The sequence below is a fragment of the Nilaparvata lugens genome, chromosome 5 (genome assembly GCF_014356525.2).
Source record: "Nilaparvata lugens isolate BPH chromosome 5, ASM1435652v1, whole genome shotgun sequence".
Classification (NCBI taxonomy): Eukaryota; Metazoa; Arthropoda; class Insecta; order Hemiptera; family Delphacidae; genus Nilaparvata; species Nilaparvata lugens.
This window is the reverse complement of record NC_052508.1, coordinates 37,776,730-37,797,556: the sequence shown is the minus strand read 5'-3', so window position 1 is coordinate 37,797,556 and position 20,827 is coordinate 37,776,730. Positions and strand designations below refer to the sequence as shown.

General features: G+C 36.6%; 1 protein-coding gene across 1 annotated transcript in view; it reads right to left on the bottom strand.

Annotated features, from left to right (window-relative positions):
- The window catches only part of LOC111054957 (SUMO-activating enzyme subunit 2), an 86,343-nt gene that overhangs the window by 56,009 nt on the left and 9,507 nt on the right, over window positions 1-20,827 (bottom strand). The window contains exons 2-3 of the mRNA XM_039429475.1: window positions 15,644-15,798; window positions 5,184-5,471 (exon numbers count right to left, since the gene is read on the bottom strand). Of these exons, the coding sequence (XP_039285409.1) occupies window positions 5,184-5,471; window positions 15,644-15,798 (443 nt within the window). The remainder of the gene's footprint in view (window positions 1-5,183; window positions 5,472-15,643; window positions 15,799-20,827) is intronic.

Sequence of the window (20,827 nt, the reverse complement as noted above, 5' to 3'; positions counted from 1 at the left end):
AAAGAATATTCTCGTCGTCAACCCGCCTGCATCTACAGGTGGCGTATTCGGCAATAGGTCAGATCGATCTGAGTTAACATTGTACCATTCTGAGAAAGCATCATCGTTTAAGTCATGTTCTTTGTTCCCATTTACTTTATCTATGTATCCATAGTACGATTGATTTGTCTTGGGTCTAAAAAATTTGTTGAAGAGTTTTTATTTGTTCCACTTTGTTTATCATCAGCGCAAGAGTCCTTATGTATTGACAGTTCAAAAGAAGTTATGTCTGAGTTGTTCAGAATGGAGTCACCTTCATCGGATATCGTTGACAATGAGAGATCAATCAAATTGGAATCTTCGACTTTCTGTAAATATGAGATTTTCGCTGTAAGAGCTCTGAATTGCTGCATTATCCTCTTGGAAAACTGAAACTTCCCTCTCCCATTCAGATGCTGATTGAGTGATGTGTGATCCTGTGTTTGTAAGTCATTGAGTTCAATTAGCGACGTACCATGATACTCTGTTAGATTTTTAACTCCTTCATTGAATCTGGTAATCATTCTATTACACGTTGATTGTGGCAACTGATTGTATCTGTAGGGCAGTGTACACATTATAACATTTGTATGCCTTAGAGTTTCAATTGTCTCATCAATTCTTCTCAAAAGTCTATTAATATTACGGTATCTCATAACATCATTAGAGCCACCTGTCAAAACAATTGCATCATTTTTTGTAAAATTCCTGTGCTCTGTGTTCGATCTGACCGCACCCAAAATCACGTCCAATCCAGCTCCCGAGAATACATTTCCGGAAACTGTTGTATCCGAATCAGTCATGTTATGTAGCTTTGGACAGATTAATCTGCCAGTGTCATCAGCAAACATTAAGATTCTTTTCTTGCGTGATTCGCATTGAGTGCTTTGAGTTTTCCAGTTTTCCTTTCTCAATTGTTTCCTCCCATTACTAATTCTCTCACTACCACCGTAATCCGTAGTCTTCATACCTTTCAACTTTTTAGCATTACCTAATTTTTCTTCCGTGTTATTAACGTTTTCATGTTTTCGTAATGTCTCTTCAAAAGTCATTCTATCTTCCCAGCGTCGTTGTTTGAGTTCCATAATATTAAGTTCCATTAATCTTACTTTTTCTAATCGCTCAGAACAATCAGGACAGGTAAATTTTGTTTTAGTTTGTGCGGAGAAATCAATCATCACCTTTGTTTGAAAATCTATAGTGTCAGTCTTCACTGTAATATCTGATCTTTTCATGTTTTTTGGATCATTACATAAAGTATCCTTATCTTGATATTTTTCCAATTGTAAAGTCAATCGTTGGATTTCTTTGACTAGGGCAGACTGATTTTCAGTTAACTGACATATTCTCTTGATTAGATCGTCTTTAGATTGTAAAACAATGTCTTCAGTTTGAGAACCCGTTTCATAACAGATAGGTGAAGCTTTCCGACCTGAATTCAGAAATGAATCAAGTGAGGCTCTATTTCCAAGTTGTGACGATTTCAATTTTGATACTGGACATTTTTCGTTCACTGTATAAGACAGCTCGGCCGGTGTCTGATGTGCAGCATGCTTTTTATGATTTCCTGAAGTATATTTAATCGAGTCAATCGCCGCCGATGTTATCACTGAAGACAAGCAGCCGGTGGTGCAACATCGCCAGCTAATGTCACCGCTTGCTAATGTATGACTCTTTCTAAAGCAGTGACTCTTATAAAACAATCCCGTATTATTCTTTGAAGTTTTGTAGGTTTGAAATGTATTAGTCTGATTAGCCATACTAATATTATTTTATTGGTTGACAGTGTCTATGGGTTCTATACCAAAAGAAGTCTAAAATTGCCGCACTAAGTTGTTATTTGGTGGACAGTATGGATAGATCTATAACGAAAGAAGTTCAAAGTTACCGCTCTCAGTTGTCATGCCTCTCCTGAATCTGTTGCTATGGTTGCAGGTAAACAAAGATCAGCTGATGATAAGCCACTTCACATCTTCACAACAGTCAGCCGCATAGATAACAGTCAGTTGTAAAAATAATTTGTTGTAGTTATCAGCGTTATCAGAATTTCACTTTCACTGTCACTCCTACAGCAGTACAGTTCACGATAAAGTCGCAGTAGAGTCACTCAGATTCTCAGTGTAATCAGAACAATAACAAGTGAAATCACGGGCATGCCGGTTACGAAAAATGGAGTCGAAAAGTTCAAATCGTGTTTGGTCTGTCCATGCAACTCACTCGTGTACCACACTCACCAGTCATGCAGTTCAGGAATTCGTTAAACCAGGTACTTTGCACTAAGAAAAACCGTCCGAACTGTATAAATTTCACAATTTCTTGCAATTAACCACTGTAATATGCAAAAGGGCAATGAAACATCAAACAAGACAGGTGTAGTGCGAAAGACACAGACGATTCCTGTGATCAAAGAGACATCACGGGACAACCGACTATTATTACTGTGACAATCGGTGGTAGAAAGTGCCAAGCGTTGCTAGATACTGGCGCTGAAGCTAATTATATGAGTAACGAGGTCTATGAAGTCATCCGGAAAATAGGAATGATAAGGAAGGAACCAGCATGTCACCACGCGATATTAGCTGATGGACGATCTACCCCATTAAATGGGAAGGTGACAACTAATGTAACTATAGAACAAATCACCATTCCACTGACTGTGTTTATAATGGAAGGACTTGAACAAGAGTTGCTATTAGGCATGGAATTTATGCATGAAAACAAAGTGACTATTCACACATTCACGAGAGATAGAGAGTGGGATCCTCCCCAATTGAATCCTTCAAGTCAGCCAATTATGTCGCGATCAATCTTATTGGGGAGTAGGACAACAACAGTCCCAACAATATCAGCCATAGATTCCATATCTCCGGACAACAAGAGTCGCAACAGAATGATGTTCAAACAGGTTGGTTTGAACAGAGTCGAACCCAATGCCTTGATTGATAGAAAGGCAGAGTTGTCATATATTCCGAGACAAGCAACCTGGGATGACTTAGTTGATCACTGTGATGGAATGACCAACTCTGAACGACACGCTGCGATTTATGCTCCAACTGTCAGTGCAAAGACTTCCTTGTGGAAGTTAGGATGGAACGAATGCCATCTCATAGCAAGTCAGAATCTAGCCAAGCAGTCGACATGGAGAGGTTAACCCGAAGTAGGATACCACCCTCCACAGACCAACTGACACCCCCGCGTCGCATGATAAAACAGAGGGTGATAGTGAAAGGATCAAAGTCACCCTTAAATGACAAAGAGACGGTTGAGGTCACAGTGAGGCGGATGCCAGCTCGTGTCGAGTCAGATGTTAACCTCACGCTCAACACAAAGAGGATAACCCAAGGTAGGAAATCATTCTCTAAAGACAATTCCACAATCCCACCACGCTCAACAAACAGGAAGGTGGTAAGGAAAGAATCAATGCCACCATTGACTTACATGAATGTGGAAGTGTCAACAACACCTTTGATTGCCAAAGCGTTTGTCACACATTGAGAGGATCCCACACCAGGTCCTTCAAGAAATAAGGATCCAGTTTTGTGTCAACGCGTCTCGACACCTGGTAAGCGTAAACGGGCCGGCAAGCCACGCATAAAAGTCCGATTAACGGATGGACGATGTAAATATGTACCTGTGGACAGGTATAGATGACGCTCATAGCGAGTGGCATACACCTCTAAAGGTGATGCCTCAGAGGTGTACACCTCTTAAGGTGATGACTGGATGGCTCACGCCTTTTAAGGCGTCCCTTCCAGCCTATCCTCCCAGGGCACAGCGGCCCGTTGGCTGCCGTCCCTTTCCTCTCATCCTCCCAGGACACAGCGACCCGTTGGCTGCCGTCCCTTTCCACCCATCCTCCCAGGGCACAGCGGCCCGTTGGCTGCCGTCCCTTTCCTCTCATCCTCCCAGGACACAGCGGCCCGTCGGCTGCCGTCCCTTTCCACCTATCATCCCAGGGCACAGCGGCCCGTTGGCTGCCGTCCCTTTCCTCTCATCCTCCCAGGGCACAGCGGCCCGTTGGCTGCCGTCCCTTTCCTCTCATCCTCCCAGGGCACAGCGGCCCGTTGGCTGCCGTCCCTTTCTCTCATCCTCCCAGGGCACAGCGGCCCGTTGGCTGCCGTCCCTTTCCTCTCATCCTCCCAGGACATAGCGGCCCGTTGGCTGCCGTCCCTTTCCATCCATCCTCCCAGAGCACAGCGGCCCGTTGGCTGCCGTCCCTTTCCTCTCATCCTCCCAGGACACAGCGACCCGTTGGCTGCCGTCCCTTTCCACCCATCCTCCCAGGGCACAGCGGCCCGTTGGCTGCCGTCCCTTTCCTCCATCCTCCCAGGGCACAGCGGCCCGTTGGCTGCCGTCCCTTTCCACTATCATCCCAGGGCACAGCGGCCCGTTGGCTGCCGTCCCTTTCCTCTCATCCTCCCAGGGCACAGCGGCCCGTTGGCTGCCGTCCCTTTCCTCTCATCCTCCCAGGGCATAGCGGCCCGTTGGCTGCCGTCCCTTTCCTCTCATCCTCCCAGGACATAGCGGCCCGTTGGCTGCCGTCCCTTTCCATCCATCCTCCCAGGGCACAGCGGCCCGTTGGCTGCCGTCCCTTACCGTCTATCCTCTCCGGGCACAGCGGCCCGTTGGCTGCCGTCCCTCCCGTCTATCCTTCCTCTTCCTACTATACTGGAGCGGAACCGAGGCCGTAGGGCCAATACAAAATTACCTCGAAGTGGTGTCATCAGACTAGAGAGCGACCATCACGCCGTCAGAAGCACCAGGAGGTGCTGTTCACACCAGCTAAGGCACAAAGAAGGAAGAAGAAGAACTTCGACTTGCCTCCTTTCCCCGCCCACATTACGACTGAGCTAAGTCGTCCAGGAGCAACACCTGGGTATCAATCACCTACCTCTGAAGGTACTCAGTGTATACGTGATAATATAACGAGCTGTATAAACTCAATTTGTTGGGTTGTAAACAAATAACAAATTCCCTTTACAATTCATCCTTCTTGATATTATAAACGATGTCATTCTATTACCAACTTAACGCTAAACTAGTTTAACTCAAACTAGATTGATAAATGCATTGCAAACCCCGATTCAAGTTTCAACTTTCAGATTAACTTAAACACGATCAACTAAATCTAGTTTAGTAATGTAAACTGTACGAACGGCACTTACTTGAACAAATATTTGGACCAAACGATGCAGTGGATGGGTTCGGACGGCGTGTTCCTGATTGTGCAGCCAGGAAACGTTTTCTGTGGAGCTTTAGGGCTGCACTCATAGCACTTAGTCTTTCCTTTGACAATTAGCTCGACCTGGCCCTCATAGCCGGCCGTGCCGCTCTCCACCAATGGCGTGCCAGAGGCCAGACACAGCCTGTTCACGTGGTTCCTGGCCACGCGATTGTCTAGCGCGTTCAGTACCAAGTTGAATTGTTTGAAGAAGTTCACTTCATATTCGGCGCTGGAACAACAAAACAAATTCATCAATCTATTGGTTGTCGCCCACATAAGTATGGATTGATTGGTTGGCAGGCCTGCCTGCAGTGAGAAGTTGGTGGTGAAATCGTGTCTCCAATTAATGGTGTTTATTTCGATAAATGTGTTTTTCATGTCTCCAAAAGGGTATTAGCGTTTTTATTCAAGTGTTACTTCTTAGTGTGCTTTGATATTTTGATCCTGGAAACTGTAAGTATTTTATTATATGTCTATGTAGTGTACCTTGATCGGAATTGGAGGTTAGAATTTTTGAGCGAGTGATAGGATTTTTGAAGACAGGTTGAACGATAGAGAATTTTAAAATTTACACATAGATGTTGTCAGTTTTCTACACTTTAATTTGGTACACGACCATGGTCGTGTACAAAGTGTAGAAAACTGACAACATCTATGTGTTTTTATTTCATCATGGAACGTTTCTACTACAACATCGACCACAACTCAGTTGAAGTTTTAAAATTTACCTTACAGTATATTATTACTTTATCACTAGTTTGTTTTTCGGATGTGCCTTTATCGTCTTGATAAGAATCGTTGAACGACTGGTTCTGATTGATATTGGTACGAACTCTAAAGATAACAGGTTCTCTCAAATAGAGCATTTTTTTCTTTTCCTCGATTCCCTTTCTTCTTGCTGCATTTCTATTTGCTTTTCAATTATAACTTAAATTAAGTACAGTAACTTCAAATTTATTCTAGAACACTGTGCGTTCCATAATTTTTTTCTTTTGCTAAACAATTTAATACTTTACTACATTCCTATTATAAAAACCAAATTAAGTAATAATTGTATTTAAAGAACGTTCCATAAATTTTCCTTTTACTAAATTGAGCTTCATAATTTTTGTCTTTACTCAAAGTTCTTCGTTTCTACTTTTTCTATCTTTCCTCTTCTTTTTTAAAAGTTTATTATCTAAAACAAGGACTATAATAATTCAAAACAATATAAGTGAGTGATTATACTACTTTAATTTCAATTCATGTTTAATCGTTTTAATTATTTATTTCAATAGTTTTGACTGTTTTTCTAGTTTTTCTGCTAGTTCAGTCTTTTTCACGTGAGTGAAACTACAAATTTGTCAGACTTTCTTCTCACTTGATTTTCAGCTTTCACTCATTAAATAAACTTATTTCAACCAACTGGGTTGTGTACATTTTTGGTTGTGAGGCGAATTGTTATTTTTTGTGATTATCAGTAGTCCTTGCAAATATTGTGCTTGGGTGCATTTCAATGTAAACTCAGCACAACTGCTCTGGATTTGTTTAGTCGGGCTTGGTCTGCTGGTGGACAGAGCACGCGCGACTCTACATGTGCTGTGATTTTCATACACTGTTTGAAAGTGAGCCTGACTAGAGTAATTGAAATATAATTTTATTTGAGAAGAAATCTTCTGACTGGTAAAATATTGAATAAAGAATTATTGATCAAAGTTTAAAAAGAATATAGCATATCATAATATTAAATAATAATATATTAGAAGTTTTGTAGATCAACTCACTCAAATTTACTATTTCGGCAGTTTAATAATTATTATCAAGTAATTTGATAAGTAGAGTTATAATATTCAAATAATTAATAGTACCATAAATTTATAATGATTAAATAGAAGAGAAATATTTTAGTGGAATCGTACCTTGTCATTGTTTCTCGTTACCTAGTGATTGTTACTGTTACGACAGAGTATTCCATTTCCACTTTTCTAAATTGAAACTTAAATCAACTGAATAGATTTTTAAATTTAAAGTATTCCTTCTAATTTTCTAAATAAATAAACTAACAAAAGTAAATTAATAGAAGAATAAAATCCTAACATTTTTATCATTCTTATTCATATAAAACTATTTATATAATTATAGTATTATATTATTGCAAGCCTAAAGTATTATTCAATTATGAAATTGCAAGCAGCCACAACAAATAAGGGAAATGAGGCCGTTATACATGATGACTATAAATTCAGAAAGGTTAGAATTACATCACTGGGTCACATAGTCTGGCGCTGTTTAAAAAAGGATTGTAGCATTTCAATAAAAACAGATAATGAATTGTTGCTTATGTCCAATCCAACTAATGAGCATAATCATCCGCCAAATTCAACTAGCAGCGAACGAGGGGATAATTCGTTAACTTTGAACAGCTCACCGAGGACAATTCCTGATAACCAGGCAGTACTAGATAAATCTCTCGCCTCTTTAAACGACACAGCCGACATCGTATCCTCTATTCACACTATTTTCTCAAGTAGTACACCACATTCTTCCAAGTCTCCTTTGAATTCAGATTTTCAACAATCAAATGTACATTGCAACGACACCATAGAATCACTTAAAAAAGAAAATAATCAACTGGTTGAGAATATGGAAATACTTAAAAAACAATGGAATGACGTAATTGATCACTCTATGGACGTGGACAAGATATTGATGGAAAGTGAAGCAATAATTGAACAGATGAGAGTAAGTATTGAGGTGCTGGAAGCCGAAAATTCAGTACTGAGAGCTGAAAATAAAAGTCTTGACATGGAATTGAGTGATCTTAGAAATTTTTATTCTCCAGGCGATACAGTTTTCAACCGTGTAACAACTCAAAACCCCGTTACTATGACAAATAACTATTTTAGCGTTTTAGATAACTGTGATGCAGCGCACAACGATGTAGATAATGATAAGCAAGCTAGAAATGCAAAGAAACCTTCAAGTAAAGCTAGGGTAAAAAGGAGAAGGAGAGTATTGGTAGTAGCAGACAGCCACGGAAAGGATTTGGGATGGGAATTAAATCGTATGGTGCACGACGATGGTTATGAAGCTACGGTAATGGCAAAACCTGGAGGGGATTTCAGGGCAGTAACACATGACTTGGAAAAATTGACTTCCGATTTCGATTTTGACGATAGGGTAATTGTACTAGCCGGAACAAACGACATAGTTGACACTACAACTCAGCCTACTGACGCTGAGCGGACAGATCTCACAGCTTGATGGAATCGACCTCATGGATATGGGAAATTTTGAAATAGCTGACTATAAAAGACATGGACTCCATCTGAATAAGATTAAAGGAAAACTTAAACTTAGGGTACTTTTGAAAGAACAACTTATGAATGAAAGTCGACTCAGTACAGGAAGAGGAAATGCAGGTGAGTCTTGTGGTGGGGCGGTGCGCGTGTCAATGGATAATCAGGTGTGCTCAAATATCTCAGTTTTGTCCAATACTAATGATTTTTTATAGGATGTGAGGTTTTTCACGTTAACTGCCAGGGCTTGCTGAACTCTAAATTAGACATCGAAATCCTATTGTCACAAGAGGGAACTTCTTTCGATATTGTTTGTCTGACTGAGCATTGGCTGCGACAGAATGAATTAGAGGTTTTTGCTCTTCCTGATTTTAGTTTGAGATCACAGTTCAGTAGACAACTAAAAAATAGAGGTGGGTCCTGTATATTCGTTCGTGACAGATCTATCAACAATTGTAATATCAGAAATGACATAGTCTCATTAGCTATTGAGAGTGTATTTGAAGTATCCGCTATAGAATTGAGATTGAAAAAGATGCCACAGAAATTAATAGTCTTATGTTTGTATAGAGCTCCCAATTCGGATTTCGAAGTTTTTATCGAATCACTTAGATCTGTTTTACCGAAAGTCACAAAAGAGAAAGGTGAAATAGTATGTTTATGCGGTGACTTAAATGTAGATTACAATAAGGATGATAGAAACAGCAGTTTGTTCAAAGATCTATTAACAACATTCAATTTAAACAAAATAACTAAGGGCCCAACAAGAGTGACTAAAGATTCAGCCACAGAAATTGACTACATTATTTCGAACTATCCATCAGCTCTCTCTGCTGGCGGAACTATTCCCTGCTCTTTTTCTGATCACGATGGTGGTAGTGCTAGACTAAAATTACAGAAATTAAAATCCAATTCTGAGGAGAAAAAATGTTTACCGTTCGGGAAAAGTAAAAAGTACAGAGTAATTAATCAAAAAAATGTAACAGCTTTAAAAAACGGGCTTTCAAATGAATGCTGGCGCTCTGTTTACAATTCTACAGATGTCGATACGATGTTCAATAGCTTCATGAACTCTTATATAGGTCACTGTAATCAATATGTTCCAGAAAGATCAGTGGGCAGGGGAAAAATAGATAAGCTATCGTGGATTACTCAAGGTATTAGGATATCTAGAGACAGATTGAAGACACTGAGCTTGTTATTGAAAATGCCATCATCGGTAGGTACTATGATTCACTTAATTACATCGTCAGGTATGAAATACTTTAACTTAGAATCCTTTTTTAGAATTTATAAAAATACTTATAGAAAGGTCCTGAATGCCGCCAAAAAAATTGCCGCTAGTACATTTATAAAAAAATCTTCAAATCAAACAAGAGCAATATGGAAACTAGTTAAGACTGAGACAGGAAAGAGTACCGCTCAAACATTAGAAACAAACATAGCCAATGAAACTGGAATTATAAAAGGAGGCAAAGAAGCTGCAGATTTACTAAATAATTATTTTATAAATACTCCTCTGAAAATACAACAATGTATCTGTAAATATTCTGACGTAGATGAATTTTTAAAGTTCTTTAGCAGTGTTCATCGACAGTCGCGCACTTTCCACTTGAAAGAATTTGATCCAATAAGTAGAACAGAACTCAGAAAGATAATTAAATTTTTAAAAAATAAAAAATCCTATGATCATTAAAATATTTCAAACTATCTAGTAAAGCAAACAGCCGAACATATAATTGAACCTCTGACTTATATATTTAACGAATCAATGAAAGCCGGTTGTGTACCGTTAAAGTTGAAATATTCTAAGGTAGTCCCCATTTATAAGAAAGGTAACCACAAGCTTCCTGAAAATCACAGACCGATTGCCAATCCACTTGTATTTCTAAAGATATTCGAATACGTAGTGCTCCACAGATTAAGAAAGTACTTGAACAAGTTAAAACTGCTGTCCCCTAAACAGTTTGGATTCAGGCCCGGCACTTCTACAGGTGATGCGCTTTTTTCTTTTATAAATGAAGTGCTGAATTCTGTGGATGGAAGATCCAGGGTATGTGGCCTGATTGCCGATCTTTCCAAAGCTTTCGATCTTGTAAACATTGAAATTTTATTGAAAAAGATGAAATTATATGGTTTTGAAGGCAAGGTTCTCAAGTGGTTCGTATCATACTTTGATGAGAGACATCAGCGGGTGGAAATACAGTCTCACTCTTTTGTGTATCAGTCGGTATGGTTACAGGCGAGGAGTGGGGTCCCTCAGGGATCAGTCCTTGGTCCTTTGCTTTTCCTTCTATATATTAACGACTTGCCACCACACCTTGAGCCAGCACACTGTGTTTTATACGCTGATGATGTAAGTATTTTATTGAAAAGTAACAGTCAGCATGATATGGAATCTGAAAGTAGAAGAGCTCTTCAGAAACTAAAAGAATGGCTGGCCTCAAATATGTTGGTACTAAATTACAATAAGACTAAGTAGATTCCATTCAGGACGGCTCGGGAAGCAGTATTGGATACGAGAGATGGAAACATAGGTTCAGCAAACGAGGCAACGGTACTTGGAGTAGTGCTGGACTCTGAACTCTCCTGGCGACCTCATTTAGACCAGCTAAAAAGCAAACTAAACTCAGCAGTATTTGTTCTTAGAACCGTGAAGAAATTGCTGGATGCAGGAACGCTTAGAAGTGTTTATTTTGCTGTGTTCCATTCTCTTCTTTCATACGGTGTTATACTTTGGGGCAATTCAACTCATGCAATACATATATTTAGGATTCAAAAGTGGGCAGTTAGAGTGATGGTGGGTGAATCTATTAGAGCAAGTTGTAGAGATTATTTCAAAGAGTTAAAGATTCTCCCACTACCAGGTGTATATATTTTAGAGGCTCTTTGTTTTATTGATAGGAATAAAGATAGGTTTAATACAGGAGAGTTGTTCCACTCATACAATACCAGAAATAGACAAAACCTCAGAGACGACATTCATCGAACTGGTATGTATGAGAGGGGGGTAAAGAGTGCAGGAATTCGGCTTTATAATTCATTGCCAACACACATGAAAGCTCTTACAGGTGAAAAGTTCAGAATTAAGGTGAGGGAGGAGTTGTTGCAGGTTTGTCCTTATTCCAGTGAGGAATTCTTTTTGCATTATAGAATGCAAAGATTGACGACTTAGATTATAATTAACAAATCCTTATACCCCTTTCATAGGTGGTCAGTGAGATGAAAAAAATGAAATGAAAATGAAAAAATGAAATAAGTATCGATGATATTCTTTTATATATTCTATAATATATAAAAGCGAAATGACACTGATTCATTCACTCACTCACTTACTCATTCATAATCAACAGAGCTAAAAATCTACAAGACCAAATACGTTCAAATTTTACAGGTTTGTTCAGTTAGCCTTCTAGAGGAGCACTAAGATGGAATTGAAAAAAAAATGTCCTAAGATACGCCCAAAATCTGCGTTTTCTTAGCTTTTTCAAGAACTAAATGACAAAAAATGTTCAAATTTGGTACAAAGGCTCAACTGATGTATTAAAATGTTGTATTGGAAGGGTTTTGAAATAACACTCAAGATCCGCCCAAAATCGGCGTTTTTTTTGCCTTTTCAAGAACTGATTGACAGATCATGTTCAAAATTGGTACAGAAGTTCAGCTAGGGTCTAGTAGATTAGTCTTGAGAAGACTTCAAAATTTCGCCAAAGGTAAGCCCGAAATGAGCACTTTCACAGTGTTTTCCAAGCGTTCACCATAGTTTTTTCTGCGTTTTCTCAGATTTTTCAAGAACTAATTCAGAGAAAATGTTCAAATTTGGTACAGAAGTTTAGCTAGGGTGAATACATTCGTTTCTCTATAAGACTTCTTGATTACGCCCAAAATTAGCGGTTTTTCAGTATTTTCCAACATTTTTCTGTGATTTCTCATTAAAACTAATTCACAAAAATCTTCAAATTTGGTTAACAAAACATACGCACATAATTTTCCACTTTCTTTGCTTTTTCAAAAAAGTTCAAATTTGGAACAGAGGTCTAAAGATTTCGTCATGAGAAGTCGTCAATATTTCGTCAAAGATACGCCCAAAATCGGCGTTTTTATGTTTTCTCACTTTTTTAATAATTGATAGAAAATATTTATTAAAGTTTGTACAAAGGCTCAGCTAGGGTCTAAAAATCGTATGTTGTGAGGACTTCGATATTTAGCCAAAGATACGCTCAAAATTTACGTTTTCTGAATTTTTCAGCTCTATCAGCTTAAGTAAATTTATAATAAAGAGGGTTGGAAATGAAATTTGAGTTTTTGAATGTACTCAATTATTTAAATTTTTATGATTTATTGGTACGTATTTTTAAATGTAAATATCTTCGTAACAGTTTGAGTATTCTATAGGAGGTATTCATCATTCAATTTCTCTTGAAATTCTGTATGGAAATAATGAACCACGTGACCACTTCCTATTAAAAAATGAAGTTAGATTCAAAATGGCAGACCATAATTTTGAACTATAGAAATGTAGTTTTTTGATTGGAATAGGACCTCCAATCAAACCTTCCTCAAATTACCCTTGTAACTGAAATATGAAGCTGTTCCCATAATTTTCACCAGCCCTGTATACAGGGTGATTCACGAGGATATGCGGTAACTTTGAGAGCTCATTCTATATGTAAAAATAATGAAAAAAACTTATATAAACATAGGTCCGGAAATGTTTCGTTAGCGAGTTATACAGGGTTAAAGATTTCGCCTGGATTTCAGTTCCGCTGAGTAAATGAAGACTCTCTGAAATTCTGGGAAGTTAAATTTAGGGGCAAATGCCATTGTTTCTTATGGTTTTTTACCTGAAAAATTGATTAGAACAGGTCCCAGAACTGTAAGATAAGTAGTTTTTGAGTAATCCAGTGTAAAATGCAAAAACATTGAGTAAAAAAACACAATTTTTACATTTGGCCAGCAATCGCTTTGTTATTTTACCAATAAACTGATCAAATTTCAGAACAAAACTTGTAGAAAATTTTATTCTAAACAAAACGGTATGATTAAAGTATACAGAAAGTGAACAGATAATCGATTAAAGGAAGTTTTATTGAAAACAGAACAACACACGTTTTTCATTTGGCCGACAATAACTCTGTTGATTTCTTATTAAAGATCTGTAAAAAGTTAATGATTTTTACTTAAATTTAACACCTTAATTTTTTTACTAAAATTTCAAAATAAAATAATATTAAAACACAGTTTTAAAATAAAGAAATAAACATAAACAACAAACATAAATAATAAAAAAAATACACATGTTGAGCGGATAATTTGTTTTTCATAAGTTGGCACTACAATAACAGCTGATCAACAATGATGTGATTTGAAATGTAGAATTTTAATTCCTTGAGAGGTAACAACTGAGTTTTAGTCCACGTGTGTATTGTTCTGTTCGTCGTATTGAATTTCAGTCCGTGTTAGCATTGTTTTGTCCATAGTAATTATTAAATTGTTGGAGTAGTAATGCCATACTTATTTTCAACTGAAGAATACGCCGATATGGTGTTTATTTACGGCGTATGTGAAGGCAATGCTACAATCGCTGTGGAAGAATACAGACAACGTTACCCTTATCGTAGAATTCCAAATGCTAGAACCATTATTTCTACATTTCGTACGTTACGGGAAACAGGATCACTTCCAAGCGTAAAGATCCAGTCTGACCGCCCTCACCAACATGATGTTAATGTAGAAGAAAACATTATTGCTGCTGTTGAACGTAGTCCAGGTATTAGTACAAGACGTATTTCAAAGCGGTTTAGGGTTTCGCAAAGTAAAGTTTGGAGAACACTTAATAAGAACAACCTTTATCCCTACCATAAACAAAAAGTACAGCATTTACAACCAGGAGACAATGAACATCCAATTGGAGTACTGCAATTGGTTAGTCAATCATCGTCAACTCTTCAAGTACATTTTATTTACCGATGAGTCACAGTTCACTCGTGATGGTATCAACAATTTACGAAACCAACATTCATGGACAGAAGAGAACCCTCATGCAACAATTGAACGTAACTTTCAATACCGTTTTTAACATTAATGTATGGTGTGGTGTTATTGATGATAAGCTAATTGGACCGTTTATTTTTCTAGAGCGCTTAACAGGTCAGGCGTACTTACAGTTTCTTCAAGAAGAATTACCGACATTGCTGGAAGATGTTCCTCTTGCAACGCGACGCAAGATGTACTTCCAGCATGATGGCGCACCGCCACATTTTTCAAATGATGTTTCCACCTATCTAAATCATCAGTTCCCAAATAAATGGATCGGTCGTGGTGGTCCTATACACTGGCCACCAAGGTCACCAGATCATACGCCATTGGACTTCTGCATATGGGGATGGATGAAAGATCATGTTTACGAGGTCAAAGTGAATTCCCGTGAGGCGTTACTTGATCGAATTAATGAAGCCTTTGTGCAGTTAAAGGAGAGCCCCGTAGAACTACGAAAAGCAACAAGAGCAATTCTTAATCGAGCAGAAAGATGCATTGAAGTTAATGGCAACATTTTTGAGCATTTACTGTAATTTTATTGCATAACTTTACATTACAGTTTTCAATAAAACTTCCTTTAATCGATTATCTGTTCACTTTCTGTATACTTTAATCATACCGTTTTGTTTAGAATTAAATTTTCTACAAGTTTTGTTCTGAAATTTGATCAGTTTATTGGTAAAATAACAAAGCGATTGCTGGCCAAATGTAAAAATTGTGTTTTTTACTCAATGTTTTTGCATTTTACACTGGATTACTCAAAAACTACTCATCTTACAGTTCTGGGACCTGTTCTAATCAATTTTTCAGGTAAAAAACCATAAGAAACAATGGCATTTGCCCCTAAATTTAACTTCCCAGAATTTCAGAGAGTCTTCATTTACTCAGCGGAACTGAAATCCAGGCGAAATCTTTAACCCTGTATAACTCGCTAACGAAACATTTCCGGACCTATGTTTATATAAGTTTTTTTCATTATTTTTACATATTGAATGAGCTCTCAAAGTTACCGCATATCCTCGTGAATCACCCTGTATAAAGTAAGTTATATATTTATAGTAGTATTATATAGAAGTTCACAAACCTGATAATACTATCATGGTAAGCAGTTATGGATACGTTTGGATTAAATTGTAGTGCGCTTTCCAAAGCGACTTTAGCCTTCGATTTACCAACATGCTTTTTGTGAAATAGGAATTGACGATTCAAATTGCTCACATCAATTGTATCCAAGTCAATCTGTGGAATAAAAATGGTATTATTAATCATAAACATAGTCTACCCTTGATTTATTCATCATTGTAAAAATAAGGATTGGATTTAAATAAAAAACTCTTTACTGGTTCTTTAAAACAAAAAATATACAAGGAAACAAACCGTTCAGCAAAAATATAAGAAACCAATCACCTGCAAGGAAAATCCTGTGCGCAAGTGATTTCAATACGAGTCATTAAGAATATGTACAATGGTTTAATATAAGGTATTAGATTAATTTATTTTGATAACATGTGCTGATTTTGATTGTCTTTTACTATAAAGCCACTTCCACACTCTTGCCAAATGACGACGAGCGCAAGAATGTGGATGGCTGCTATGCCACCGCTCTACTTTACTCTGCCCTTATTATGATCTGGACTTATTCTGCAGTAAAGCAAATAATAATTTTGTATGCATTGCTACGATAAGATTTATATTGAATGGAATATATAAGGACTATTCAATGGAATTTATATTATAGCCTATATTGTATTGCCTATAAATTTTCATATGACGGAATTCTATGTTTGTATAAGCTCTTGAGTAAATGAAACATCATTATTATTTAGCCATCCACACTCTATTTTAGAATAGAATAGAATATTCATTTTATTCAACAATAATACAGAAAATTTTCATACAGTCAGGAAGATTTACAGTCAAAAAACTTTATAAAAGATAATTCACACGGCAAGTTAATATGTAAATCATACTTTAAAATTACATTGGCATACATAAATAACATTGAAACACACTACATTCCATTTAAAATTTCATTCGGAGTTACTATAGTAACTCTATCAACTAAGAACCTATATAAGTATGTTTTAAAGGAATGCGTCCTAGGATTTAAATGAGTTGGCAGCCTATTCAATAATTTCACACCAATATAACTGGGCTTTTTCTTATAAAGAGAAAGTCTATGATACTGAACACTGATATTATTTCTATGCCTAGTATTATGATGGAGTACATCTGAATTTGTTGTCAAGTTGTTTATATTTTTTACCACTAACATATAATTACTTTATAAATTAAAATACTAGGAACTGTGAGAACTGAAAGATTTCTGAATGCATCTGGGCAAGTGTGGTTAAAGCCTAAACCTGCTAGGTATCTTATTGCCCTTTTCTGCAAAATAAATATTTTATTCCTGTTCTGCAAAGTTGTAGCTCCTTAAGTTCAATGCCATAAGAAATGTGTGAATAAATCAATGCAAAATATAGGACTCTTCCCGTGTCTAGGGGTACATAGCGTATGCTGATGTTTCGCAGGACAAATAAATTAGTACTTATACGGCTGGCAAGTTTTTCAATATGAGCATCCCAAGAAAGGCTTCTGTCAATTACCAGACCTAGAAGATTTGTTTGTGACATTTTCCACCTTTGAGTCTCCAATATTAATGACCGGTTCAAAGAAATAATTTTTAAAACCAAATTGCATACATTCACTCTTATTTGGATTGACTGACAAAAACGACTCGTTATAATATTGAACAATGAGGTTTGTAAGAGTGTTGGCATTTTTTTCAAGTTCATTGAGGCTCTTATCATTAAACATCAGGGTTGTATCGTCGGCATACAGAGTAACATTAACATCTACTGGGACAGATGAATGCAGATCATTGGTGTACAACACAAAAAGCAAAGGTCCCAGAATAGATCCTTGTGGTACACCTCTTGTGACCCTGAGAGGCATTGAATCAGCTACCTGGTATCAGAATTTATTATAACATATTGATAGCGGTTGGACAAGTAAGACTTGATCATATTACCCCCAACACCTCGTATTCCGACGTTTGATATCCTACTGATAAGGGATTTGATATCAACACTATCAAATGCTTTAGATAAGTCTAATAGCACCCCATTACGTAATCTCCTTTATCAGCCGTATCTAAGATACCTTCAATGAACGATACAGCGGCAGATATAGTAGATTTCCCCGTCACAAAGCCATTCTGGCAGGAAGATATTAAATCAAATTTCTCCAGATAGTCATAATCCTGTTATATATCAATTTCTCAAAAATCTTAGAAAAAGTTGACAAAATGGAAATAGGTCTGTAGTTATTAATATCATTTCTGACACCATTTTTGAATAGTGGTTCAACTTTGGCTATTTTGAGTAAATCTGGAAAAATGCCTGTTTGAAGAGTGTTATTAATTATGAAAACTAGAGGTTCGACTATTTGATTGCAACATGATATAACTATGCTGATTGGAATATTATCGAACCCTACACTACTTTTTGTTCTGATACTTTTTATTATATTAAGTATTTCATTATTATCTGTTGGAAAAAAGTAGAGGCAGTTTTCACGGTAGAGTTTCCTAGAAAAAGAAGCATTGTCATTATTCTTACTTGAGTTTAATATATTCAGCCATTGAAATAAAAAATTATCAAAAGCATTAGCAATTTCTTTAGGATCTGTAGAGATTTCTCAATTTTGTTCTAGCTCTATATTCGGTTGCAGTTTTATTCTTTTGCCTCTGAGTTCATTTATTATTTCCCAGCTTTCCTTAGATTTATTTGGTGCACTTAAAATTGAATTACTAATAAATTGTTTTTTGTCTTGTACAACCTCACTGTCATAATTTTGTTGAATTCGTTTTATCAGCTCCCTATCAACTATTTCTCCATTATCTATTTTGATCTTAACTAATTCTAATATGTTTCTTATCTGAATAATTTTTTCCGTAATCTGATATCCATTCATTTTCTTATTTTGTTTCCTTCCATAAGATTGTTTCAAAGTACAGTTCACATTCATGTTAGTCCAGGCAATGAATGCTCAAAAAGGGTATAGAGAGAAATGTTTGGAAGACAACTTTTGAACCCACAAATCTGTTAATTTAAGGGTAGTAAGGAGGTAAACATATCAAAAGTCCCCACCCTTACCCACTGTTTTATCGCATAAAACTCAAAAACTATATACCCTAAGGACTTGACTGTCATATAACAAATTAAAGCTTACATAATTTCCTATAGGCCTAATATTCATTCTACAACTTTTTTATATCTCCTGTAGTTTTCGAGGTATCCGCTCTTGAACGTGTGACATTTTTGAAAAAAAAAACACGTTTGCCACCAATTTTCTCCTATTTTTGCTCTTATAACTTTTCTAAAATCGATCGGAAAAATCCATGCTGATTATGAGCTTATAAGGCATTAAATTCTCTTCAATTTGATGTATAATTTCATACTTTTACGAATTTCCCTACACCTTTTGCAGCATCTTTAATGAAATCTTCATTTTTGCAACAATAGACCAATTGACAAAGGTATTTGGAGGGAATGTTTTAAACTAAATTTTGGCTATGCATCTTTGTTGAGACTAGTTAGGAGGAGAACATATCAAAAGTCCCTATTCCTAACACATGTGCTAAGGAGATGAAGGTGGTTTAAAAGTTGCATTTTTCAGCGTTTTACTTCCACGCTCAATCACAGACACCCCCTTCAAATGTCATTGTCAAACGATCAATATTGTTGCAGCAATGACAATTTAACCACTTACATTAAAGCTGCTATAACAATGAAAGGCAAACTTTGAATAGTGAAATAACACATCATTTCAAAGAGAATTTAATTCTCTACAAATGTACGATATTAATATGTTTTTATGTTGCATGGTTGGAGAGTTATAAGCCCTGAAAAGAGCAAAAAACCTGTTGGTTAAAAATTGGTTTTATTCATTAATTGAATAAAAATAATTTTCTTTCACCCAGGTATGGAAATCTTTTATTTTAGGCTTCTTTAACAACCATCCTCTTGGAACTTTATTATAGAGTTTATTTCTCAAATATGAAATACTTCTACGGGATAGGGTGCTATCAACTCTTTCAATTGTGATTAAGTTTTGAGCGACTTGTCTAGTTACTCTTTGAAAATTTTGAATATTTTTTAATTTGAGCACATGTTTCTTAATAGTCTTTAAAATGAACAATTGTCTTATAGTGAACAGATTGGAATTTTGATACAATGTGACACTTGGGAAATCTCTCGGATACCTCATTATTGTTTTGATAACTAACTTTTGTAAAACAAATAGAGGTTTTAAAGTTGAATCAAAAGTTCCTCCCCATATAGAATTACCATACTGAACTAAGGATTGGAATAGAGCAAAATAAACAGATTTTAGTAATTTTAGACTCAAAATACTTCTAAGCATGTACATTTTTAAATTGACCACCCTTAATTTTCTACAAAGGTAGCTAATCTGAGGTGACCAGCGTAGATGCTTATCAACAAAAATACCAAGATACTTGTAATTGTTTACACTCTCAATAACCTCATTGCAAGAATCACATGGATACCTGTTACAAGCATTATTCAAACAAAGCCTGTTCATATCTAGATCTCCTCTTGTTGTTGGACTGAAGGTCATACATTTTGTTTTACCAAGATTTAGTCTCAAATAATTACATTTTAGCCACTGAGAAACCTTATAGTAACCCACTTTTGTTTGCTTGATAACATCTTCCCAGGAACCTTCTTGGAAGATAAGTGCTGTGTCATCAGCAAAACAAATTGTCTTAGACCCAACTGAGTCCAGTACACTAGGCAGGTTATCAACATAGATCAAAAATAAAACTGGTCCCAATACAGTCCCTTGAGGTAGACCCCATGTCACATCTCTAATCTCACTATTACTACCACCACAGCTAACGATTTGGCTTCTACCCCTTAGATAACTTTCAAAGAAATCTAACTCTATTCCTTGAATACCAATATTAGATAGTTTCTGGATCATTTTATCATGTGGTACTGTGTCAAAAGCCTTGGCCAGGTCCAGAAACATTACCAAGGTTTTTTTATTTGTTTTGAAACCATTGTATATTGTCTCAGTTAAGGACTCCAATGCATCCTCTGTGCTTCTACCCTGTTGGAAACCAAACTGCCTCTTATCAAGGATTTTATTAACATCTAGATATTCAACTAATCTTTTCTTTACCAATTTTTCGAAAATTTTAGAAATAGAACTTAGCAAGCTAATTGGTCTATAATTTTGA